At 43.5% G+C, this 11,145-nt stretch overlaps 1 protein-coding gene across 3 annotated transcripts in view; it reads left to right on the top strand.

Moving 5' to 3' along the window:
* Actr3b (actin related protein 3B) overlaps positions 1–11,145 on the top strand; it is an 89,874-nt gene that overhangs the window by 24,191 nt on the left and 54,538 nt on the right. For 2 of the 3 annotated variants that reach the window (XM_055612964.1, XM_055612963.1), the window contains exon 2: positions 10,660–10,715. The exons of the other annotated variant lie outside the window; for it this stretch is intronic. In XM_055612964.1, coding sequence (XP_055468939.1) covers positions 10,660–10,715 — 56 coding nt within the window. The remainder of the gene's footprint in view (positions 1–10,659; positions 10,716–11,145) is intronic. 3 annotated transcript variants of the gene reach the window in all.

Genomic DNA, 11,145 nt, shown 5'->3' with positions numbered 1-11,145 from the left:
CCTTCCTTCCTTCCTTCCTTCCTTCCTTCCTTCCTTCCTTCCTTCCTCCCTCCCTCCCTCCCTCCCTCCCTCCCTCCTTCCTTCCTTCCTTCCTTGCTCCTTTCTTCCTTCCTTCCCTCTCTCTCTCTCTCTCTTTCTTTCTTTTGAGTCAAGGCCTCACAGTAAGTCTAGACTGGAATTTACTGTGTAGCCCAGGCTGGCCTCAAACCCGTCAGTCTTCCTGTCTCAGTCACCTAAGTGCTGATTATAAGAATGGCCCGTTTTATCCAGTGAAAGTTGATAGACTTTCATGCTTCTAAGATGTTTGGGAAAACTGGTTAGCATGGTTCTTCCCATGGGATTCAAAACACATATGAAACCAGAGGAAAAATACAGAATTCAGTAGGGGGGGCTTTCAAGATTAAAACATGATAAAGGTGCCTTAAGGAAGAGATGTGATAGATATGATCGCCTAGCTTGTTTAACTGATTACAGTTCAGAAAATGTATGTTTCAGTGCACTGCAGGAATGCTGGTGGTTCCGTGATGTCCATGTGGGAGGTGATGGTTACCTTAATGATGGGTGTGTGGAAGTATGGCCCATGGTATTCACACACGTGACAAATGCACCTGATAGTGCATTCTCAGGATATATCTTTGCTAAGTGGCTCATGACTGTGTAACTCAAGATAAGCAACAGTGAAGAAATCTTCAATGTATACAAGCAGATATTAATATCAGTGTGTATATTCAGAGACTGTGCCTAAGTCATGGAGGAAAGTACATATCAAATACTATTCAGCAAAAGTAACATTGTTGATGAGATCATGTTTGCTTTTTGAATTAGGAAATAGTTTCAAAAATTAAGTCTAAATATTGAGAGGCTGAGCGAGGCTTCAGATGAAGGAAACACATCTAGAGGGATTAATTTGTTTGCCTGAAGTCCCGTGGCTGGTTCTGAGACTTGAACTCAGTTTTGTGGTGCTATGTGTATCCCTTTATGATAGTAATGACAACTACTCCTTTTGGATTGCTCTTTATTGTTTTATTGAATGGATATAATTTATTTAGTATGCCCTCTGCTGTGCCAGTTTGTTGTCTTGCTCTTATAGTACTGAGGTGGACCTTTTTTTTTCCTCTGCATGTCTTTGTAGGCATTCATAATGCTCTCATGATGGCAAATTCCTAGACACTTGCTGGTTCTATAATAGGTTCTACACACTGAACATTTTGATAGATATGTGAAGTTGATTGGTCTTCAGCTTCCCATTGCCACTGGTACAGAACCTACTCCAGATTCAATATCAGCCACATTTGAATGGTTTGTAATATATGTACACATGGGTTTAGTGACATTTGATGTTTCCTTAAAAACACTGACTCTTTCTGTGTCAGTGTCTACTTGTGTGTATGGAGAGATCATCACACACATAATTCAGTGTTAAGGCTGGCGCTCAGTGATTGAGGCATTCTGAGTGAGACCTTCATTCAGCAAGTGTTCTTGTCTATTTAGTAGCTGTCATTTTATTGAATTCCTTATTGCTCTTTGTTTGTTACTTAATTTTCCTCATATATAATATATTCTATTATATAATATTTTCTATAAATTCCAATATATAATTTATATATTATATATAAATTTAATATAATGAAAAATTATTAATTATATGCAATTTACATATAATACTTTATATATAATATGTTATATACAATTTATATATAATATATAATTATAGAAAATATTATATAATATTCACTTAAAATATTTTTGTAGAAATTGGAGGGATTACTCAGAGGTTCAGAATAGTCTGCTAGAAGACTCAGGTTTTGTTTCCAGCACTCACATGGTCTGCAACTCCAGTTCCATAGGATTTGATGTTTTTTTTCTGACCTCTGCAAAAACATGTGGTGCACAGACCTACATGCAGCCAAAATACTTGTACACATTTAATAAACGTAAATAAAATTTTAGGATTATTTTTGTTTTCTCTTCCCCAATATTTATTTGTTAGATTTTTGTTTGTTTGTTTTAGTTTTGGTTTTTCATGTGATTTGTAGTATCTGATTTTCCCTGGACAATGTTAAACCAAAGCAGCAGCGATAATGTTCTTGGCAGAATCTTGACTTCAGTAGAAAAGTGTCTAGACTCCTTTTGTCACAGTTTGAGAGATCCCAGATCTAGTTACCTTGTTTAGAGTTTTATTGCTGTGGAGAGACACCATAACCATGACAGCTCTTACAAAGGAAAGCATTATTACAGCTTCAGATTCAGTTCATTATCATCATGGCAGGAAGCATGGTAGCATGCAGGCAGACATGGTGCTGGAGAGGTAGCTAAGAGTTCTGTATCTGGATCTGTAGGCAGCAGGAAGTGACTGCCACACTGGGTGTAGCTTGAGCATCTGGAATCTCAAGGCCCACCCCCTAGTGATGCACTTACTCCAACAAAGCCACACCTGCTTCAACAAGGCCACACCTGTTAATAGTGTCACCCCTTATGGGCCTATGGGAGCCATTTTTACTCAGTCCACCACATTGTAATCCCTATCCCCCAATGCCATATCATAATGCAAAATGCACTTATTCTAACTTCAAAAGTCCCCATAGACTTTATAACAGTCTCAAACTTGTTTAAAGTCTCTTCTCAGATTGATGCAATCTCTTAACTGTAATCCCCTGTAAAATCAAGGTAAAAAAGCAGATCACATACTTCCAACATAAAATGGCATGGGATATACACTGCCATTTGAAAAGGGAGCATAGTGAGGAAATACAGGACCAAAGCAACACCAAAAACCAGCCGGGCAAACTCCAAACTCTTAATCTCTATGTCTAATGTCAAAGTGCTCTTCAGATCTCCAACTTCTTTCAGTTTTGTTTTATTTTGTTCACACTGCTTCCTCTTGGGCTGTTTTTCCTCCTGGTTAGCAGCTCTCCTCAGCAGGTATCTCATGGCTCTGGCATCTCCACCATCTTGGGGTCTCCAAGGCAATTCAGGCCTCACCTTCACAGTTTCACAAAATGGCCTCTCTAGGCCTCCATGCAGGAACACCCCTGACACACGCCTGGCCTCAGCAGCTTTCCTTAGCTATGGAGGGAGATTCACAACTGCTTTCTTGTATCCTTGACTCTAAAGCCAGAACCACGTGGCTGAGGCTTCCAAGTTGGAACAGCAAGCAATTATATCTTTATTAGTTTTCTGTTGTCCATGAATTTCTTCACTGCTTAAGCTTGGCCAACCTAAAACTCAATCTGTAGACCAGGCTTGCCTCAAACTCAGAAATCTGCCTGTGAATGCCTAAGCTTGTCTTTAATTTCTTTTTACAAGTTGGAATATTAGCTGAGTGGGACCTTGCCTTCAGGTCACCATTTCCATTTAACATTAGGCTTTCCTTTAATCTGTTATCTCCTTGAACACAAGACTTAGCTCCACTCCACTTCCTGGTGCCCCCTTTTTCCTTGAACTGTACATTTTGTATTCCCTTCCTCAGCTTGCTCCTTTGCATTACAGATCTTCATTAAGAGTGAGCACTAATAACCACACAACAGAGTCAATGCTAGGCTGGTTGGAAATTTTCTCTGTTAGGGCAACAAATCCAAAACTCTTCAATTTAGCCTTAGGCAGACTTTTCAGACAAGGGCAAAAAGCAGCCACATTTTTTGCCAAAATATTACAAGAATAATCTCTCGGCCATATATTAACATTCTTCTCCTTTGAGACCTCTTGATCCAGGCCTCACAGTTCAGATCACCCTCACTCAGCACCACTGTCCCCCATGTTTCTACTAGGATGGCCCATTAAGCCCCACTTAAAGTGTTCAACTGCTTTTTTAATCCAAGGTCTCAAAGTCCACCTTCCTCCAAACAAAAGCATGGTCAAGCCTATCACAGCAATACCCACTTCCCTGGTACAAACTTCTAGTTGTCTGAGAAAGTGCCAGATTGCTTTCCAGAGTGGTTGTACAAGTTTCCATTCCCACCAGCAGTGGAGGAGGGTTCCCCTTTCTCCACAACCTCTCCAGCATATGTTGTCTCTTGAGTTTTTGATCTTAGCCATTCTGATGGGTATAAGGTAAAATCTTAGGGTCGTTTTGATTTGCATTTCCCTAATGGCTAATGAGGTTGAGCATTTCTTTAAGTGTTTCTCTGCCATTCGATATTCCTCTATTGAGAATTCTCTGTTTAGCTCTGTACTCCATTTTTTTTTAGTTGGATTACTTGATTTTTTGCTGTTTAACTTCTTTAGTTCTTTATATATACTGGATATTAGTCCTCTGTCAGATATAGGGTTGGTGAAGATCCTTTCCCAATCTGTAGGCTGTCGTTTTGTTCTGATGACAGTGTCCTTGCTTACAGAAGCTTTTCAGTTTCATGAGGTCCCATTTATTGATTGTTGCTCTTAGAGCCTGTGCTGTTGGTGTTCTGTTCAGGAAGTTGTCTCCTGTGCCAATGAGTTCAAGGCTCTTCCCCACTTTTTCTTCTAAGCGGTTTAGTGTGTCTGGTTTTATGTTGAGGTCTTTGATCCACTTGGACTTTAGTTTTGTGCAGGGTGATAAATATGGATCTATTTGTATTTTTCTACATGTAGACATCCAGTTAGACCAGCACCATTTGTTAAAGATGCTGTCTTTTTTCCATTGAATGGTTTTGGCATCTTTGTCAAAAATCAGGTGTCCATAGTGTGTGGATTTATGTCAGGGTCTTCTATTCGATTCCATTGATTTACCAGTCTATTTCTATGCCAGTACCATGCAGTTTTTAGTATTGTTGCTCTATAGTACAGCTTGAGATCAGGGATGGAGATACCTCCAGAAGATCTTTTACTGTAGAGAATTGTTTTAGCAATTCTGGGTTTCTTGTTGTTCCATATGAAGGTGAGAATTTTTCTTTCAAGGTCTGTAAAGAATTGTGTTGGTAATTTGATGGGAATTGCATTGAATCTGTAGATTGCTTTTGGTAAGATGGCCATTTTTACTATATGAATCCTGCCAAGCCATGAGCATGGGAGATGGTTCCATCTTCTGATATCTTCTAATTCTTTATTCAGAGACTGGAAATTTCCAGTAAATTGCATAATATTTTAAATAGAAATATATTTTTTTTCATGGAATGCCTAAGAAGTGTGCCTGGGTCCTTTCATCTGGACTTTTGGTCAATATTAAACTTCAGTGTGTAGATGTAGTTTATTGGTGGTTGTGGTGAGTAGTGAGTTACTTTGTTAGAATATGACCATGAGGTTGGGGAAAGGTGATTGTATGTAATGTAGATCTGGGAATTACTTTTAGGCTGGCTGACAGTCAGAACCCTTGGGGGCAAAGGGAATAGGATTTTGAAATACAGGTGCCAGGTTCTTTCTGGAGTCTTGTTCTGGGCCTGGGAACTTGTGTGGTAGGTTGATTCTTTTCAGGTGTCTGCTCAGATGATCTTAAACTTGCTTGAGGTTATAAAGCAGACAAGGCAGCCACATAAAACCTCAATTTGAAGTCATGTGTTTAGTAGACAAACATTTTGAGGACCATTATGAAGATTTTTGGGTTGTTTCCCCTTTCCCCTCTCAGTGTTCTAGGTGACACAACAGTGTGAGATACATTGATTGTAGTTAGGAAACTGATGCCCATGGAAGCTTGGGTTGTAAATGGGAATTTGAATGCGTTCTGTTGTTCCCACTCCACTCCCAGTCCCCTGATAGCATGATTGCCTATAATCAGACTGGTGACCTGGTGGCCTGAAAGGGAAATGGAGGCAGGAACGGCCGGCTGGCCAGGGGTGATGGAGACCTTAAGGCATCAGGTGAGTGGGATGAGAAAGGGCTCTTGGTAAGCAGGCTTCATTGAGCAACTCATTTAACTGGGCATGGGGGGTTGGCAGGGTAAGAAAAGGCTACTTAAACTTTGGGGCAGTAGGTAGAGGCTTTTGGGGTGAGTGTACCTCATTGGCTGAGGCTAAGAGGCTGTGAATGCCTTATTTGCATGAAAAATTCCAGGCACTTGCTGGACATGACCTTATAAGGAGAGGGGAAGTTCAAGTTGCCAGGACTATGTGGCCTCATCTGATGTGGGCAGAGGTGGGATAAGCAGGACTTCACCAGAACATGCAGGCTTAGCGTAGGGGAGGGAGTGGTCCCCACTTCTACCCTCTCAAGAAGAGATTTCAGGGGTTGGACAGGAATCAACCCCACGCCTGCTCCGGATGGGCTCCTGTAATCCCAGCACTCAGGGAGGCAGAGGCAGGTGGTTCTCTGTTCTACAAAGTGAGTCCAGGACAGCCAAGGCTACACAGAGAAACCATGTCTCAAAAAATAAAATAAAAAAAAAAAAAAAAAAAAAAAAGAATATGGTAGTTTGCCTCAGGCTATGGGTGTTAATGGATGTATAACTTCAAAATGTCACTCCGGATGTTCTGAATGGCAATGGGAGTTTTGGTTGAAGTTTGGAGCATGGGTCATAAGGGTTCTTGTCCATTTCTGTAACCTGATCTTTTGTTGCTGTGACAGGGAGATGAGATGGAGCTGTTTAGGAATCTTTGGTGTCTACTAAAGTTGCCATTAAGGACCATTTCATCCTTACCAGTCCTTAAGTCAGAGCATCTCTGGTTGTACAAAGAGTGACCATTGTGGCTTAAGGCAAAGCTGAGCCACATTAAAGAAATAAATAAAACATTTAAAAAAGTCTCACCAGCTGCAGTACTTGGGAGAAGGGACCCTGTACCTCCCCTGGGGCAGCACAGTACAACTGACCCTGGTAGTGGGACGTGGGCGAGCCGGCCCGAGGGTGTGAACATGGGAGAGCTGGCCCCTCCACTTGTCTGCTGAGTTGGTGTTAGCAAGGGAGAGATGCCCCCCTCCCTTTTGCCATTGCTACCTAAGGCAAGGAGGAGAACTGGCCCCAAAGAGGGTCATGAGAGCAGGAGAGCTGGCCCTGTCCCTCACCTGCTGCAGCACTCGGGAGAGCAGGCCCTTCACCTCACCTGGGCAGCAGAGTAGGGCTTGCCCTGGATGTAGGGTTGTGGGAGAGCTGGCCCTGAGGGTGTTAGCTCAGGAGAGCCACCCCTGCCTCTTTTCTGCTGGGTGGTGACCTCAATGAGGGAGAGAGGCCTTCTCCTCCTCCTTTGTTCCTTTACACCTATGGCAGGTGAGAGAGCTGGCCTCTGGGTCATGAGAATGGGAGAGTTAGCCATGCTTCTCACCAGCTGCTACACTTGGGAGAGCTTGCTCTACACCTCACCTGGACAGCATGGTAGAGCTGGCCCTGGTTGCGTGGTTGCTGGTGAGTCACCCTTGGGCATGAGAGTGAGAGAGCTGGTGGGCTGACCATCTCAGATACCTTTTAGGCCCAGATCCAGAGCTTTGAATTGGCCCACCCCAATATCTACTCATCTAGGATCTGCTGAAGTGCACGAAGGGGCTGGTCCTACAGCTCCAAAACTACAGGATTTCCACGACACAGCGCAACAACAGGGTATCAGAGAGGAGTCTCAGTGAGTAGCAGACAGACAGACAGACAGACAGAGTAGCAGAAGCCAGAGATCTTGTACCAGACCAATGACTCATTGCAATGAGCATTTGCAAGCAGAGATGTGTGTACAGAAGGGCATACTGTGGAACACACTGCAGCTTCCACAAAGAATTTTTTTCTCTCTGTTGAGGGGAGGTTGCAAGGGTGGAGAATGGGTATGAGGGAAGGGGGAATGAGTGGCATTGGGGTGCATGATGTAAAATCCATAAAGAACTGATAAAAACGTTTTAAAAAAGAAATAAAAAAAAGAAACATAAATATCGTATTATTGCCTCAACTGTAATGAAGGGGGTGAGGAAGTCAGCATGCAGAGAGGTAAAGTTGTTTCCTCAGATTTGGCAAGTAACAGAGATAGGATTTGAATCCAGGCCATGTGGTGCCATAGGGTATGGTCTTTTTATGTGTGTTTGCTTGGTTTTGAGATGAGGTCTCACTGTGTAGCCCTGGCTGTCCTAGATTTCACTGTGTAAATCAGGCTGGCCTCTGCCTCCTAAGGACTTGGGCACACTCCTAAGTGGTATGCACCACTACAGAATGGCATCATCTTAAATAACAACAACAAAATGCTTGATTAAAAATATAGCAAACATGAATGTTACTTAGCACCTGCTATTAATAAATGCCTACATATTACTGTATTTTGAACCCATTATACATAGATCTTCTCTTCTGAACAGTAGATCATAAAAATCCGATGTTTAAAAAAATTATTTATTCACTTTACATCCTGATTACATCCTTTCCTCTCCCCCAGTCCCCCCCTTTCATATGCCCCTCCCCCATTTTCCCCTCTCCTCCTCAGAGAAGGGGGATGTCCCCATGGGTACCAGCCTGGCCTGGTACACTAGGCGCATCCTCTCCCACTGAGGCCAGACAAGGCAGTCCTGTTAGGGGAACAGGATCCAAAGGGAGGCATCAGAGTCAGGGAGGGCTCCTACTCCAGTTGTTGGTGGATCCATATGAAGAGCTGCACATCTGCTACAGATGTGCAGGGGGCCTAGGACCAGTCCATGCCATCTCTTTGCTTGGTGGTTCAGTCTCTGTGAGGCCCCATGGGCCCAAGTTAATTGGCTCTGTAGGTCTTCTTGTGGTATCTTTGATCCCCCTGGCTCCCTCAATTTTTTCCCCAACTCTTCCATGTGACTCCCAGAGCTCTGTCTTAATGTTTGGCTGTGGATCTCTGCATCTGTTTCCATGAGCTTCTGGGTAAAGCCTCTCGGAGAATTTATGCTAGGCTCCTGTCTATAAGCGTAGCAAAGTAACATTAATAGCATCAGGGGTCGGTCCTCTCCCATGGGATAGGTAGCGTCTAATTTTTTTTTTTTTCCTGATTTCATTACTTTTTCTTCCCATGACCTTCAACATCTCCCCATTAAACATCAGTTGTGCTCCTGGTAGCTCAGCATCTGGCAAGAATGCAATCATCAGGTACTTAGGAAATTTTGCTACATGCCCAGGTACTGCCCCAGGGAGCAGAGGTAGGGCCATAAACACCAAGAGCTCATAAGTGAACCGTGTGGAAGAATGGGTTTGTTGAAGTGACTTATGTGCAAGGGCATAGTTTTGGGGAGTAGGAGGTGAGTGAATGACTTGTCTTGTTCTAAAACATATAATTAGACTTGATGATTTAGTGAAACCTGTCCTGCTCATTGGCTCAGTAAGCTTTTCAGCCTTGGGCCAGTAGCTCAGTTCATTAGGGCATGCCTCCAGGATGATATCAGGCCCTGTCGGGATGATGGCTGTCTTTGTTTGAGTCTCTCACTGTGGCCTTGAACTTGCTGTTTTCCTGCCTCGGCCTCCCTAGTTTTGGGACTATGGGCTGTGTCACCATACAGTACTTGTCTTGGGTTCTCAAGCTCAATCCATGTTGCCTTAATTCTCCAAGGCCTCCAGGCTCTGGACGGCCTAGAAACTTTCTCTCCTTTGGGTCTGTGATCCCTGACACGGGAGACCATGGATCCACTTGGTTATTAATTCCTGTTCCCAGATCTGAAGTGTGCAGACTGGTTGGGGCCTCAGATGGGCCTTGTTCTGGGTCTGTTGGGGCCTATGAGTCTCAGGGTCTGGCCTTGTCCTCCCCTGTCATGAAAAGCCAATGGAGCATGTTCAGTAGGTGTGGTTGGTATAAGGGCAGCTGGCTTGCTTGTTTCACTCACTATGCTTTCAGAAATACCAAAGCCAGCATATGTTAAAGTATATTTTTAAAAAATCATAATATAAGAGGAGTTAGAAATATCAAGTGGAAGCATTTAATATCAGTATCTCGAAACAACATGTAAATTAGAACAAATTCATTGTTCGTTCTAGTCCTGGGGAGTGTTGTGCCCACTGTAATCAAAGGCTGGCTGCCGACTGCCTGACTGCGGTGATCAGCCCCACAGAGAGGGGGGGGGGGGGGTAACCGATCTTCAGCTCCCAAGACCGTTTTTCCGTGCTCCCTTCCAGCAGATGGTCTGAGTGATGTTTCACCCTCCCCCCTTTATATTTAGGAGATTATCGAATGCTCTTGGAACAGAAAGTAGTATTTTGGCATTTGTTTTCGTAAAGACTTTTGGAAGCTACCAGAGTTTCTTGACAGAAAGTGGGCTTCTTCTGAGATGGGAAAGAGATGCCCCCATCGGATGCTCCTCAGGAGACGGCAGGAGCTGTGTCTAGACATATGCCATGGCATTTTAAGAAAATTACGTAATCAGTCTCTAATGCTCCAAAAATCAGGAAGTGAGGAAGGAAGTGCTCTACAGAGCCCTCGCTGGCGTTGGCTGCAGGGTTAGACCTGGGCTCATTTCTCATTTCACCAGCTTAGTCTGGGCAGCTTAACCTTTCAGTGACCCAGTGCAGGACCAGGGCAATTGCATCTTCTTTGTGTTCTCGTGAGGGTCAGAAGAGTATGGCAGCTTGGTGAGAGTCAGGACATGGAGAGTCAGACGAGGTTCAACTTCCAGTCTGCTACCAAGCCGATACTGTAAGCTTTGCAGCTACTTTGAAATAACCCTCAGTGAGTACAGTTTGTTTCTTTTTCTCTGTCTCTATTTTTTATTTTTTAAATTTCAAGGGAGTGTTCTAGGCTAGGCATTTTAGGGCTTGGCATGGTTATAATGAAAGACATGAGCGGGATGTGGTCGAGAGCATTGCCGTCTAAACCTGTGTTGATGACTTTGTGCTTTTAGGTATACCAAGCTTGGCTACGCAGGCAACACTGAGCCACAGTTCATTATTCCATCATGTAAGTAAAGCTCTTCCTTGGGTTCTAAAGGCTTGTGTTTCTCAGCATTTTAAAGCGTTCCAGTTCTGTGTATCAAGGTGTTTTAATGTTCTTAGTGTCTTCTTTTAGACCACTCCACTTCCTGGGAAGGGCTGCTTACTTTGAATGTTGCTCTAGGAGATGGCTGTGACCTGAACCTCCTTAGCAGCACACTTGTCCTTGATTCCCTCAACTCCATTTCTTGTCATTGCCTTTATAGTTTCACCTCAGGAGGCTGCCAGGGGCCTTTCATTGTGTCCTAAATGTCTCAACTGCCTGGAACAGTCACTCTGGTCCTTTAAGGCTGATCACAGTTCTGCTGGCCTGGCTGAGTGTCTGTTGCATGGCACCAATCACTGTTGAACTTTTTCTTTCTTTCTTTCTTTCTTTCTTTCTTTCTTTCTTTCTTTCT

The sequence above is a fragment of the Psammomys obesus genome, unplaced genomic scaffold (assembly GCF_907164565.1).
Source record: "Psammomys obesus unplaced genomic scaffold, mPsaObe1.curated_primary_1811, whole genome shotgun sequence".
In the NCBI taxonomy this organism is placed as follows: domain Eukaryota; kingdom Metazoa; phylum Chordata; class Mammalia; order Rodentia; family Muridae; genus Psammomys; species Psammomys obesus.
Note: the sequence above shows the minus strand (reverse complement) of the source record. Positions and strands in the feature narration are given on the sequence as shown.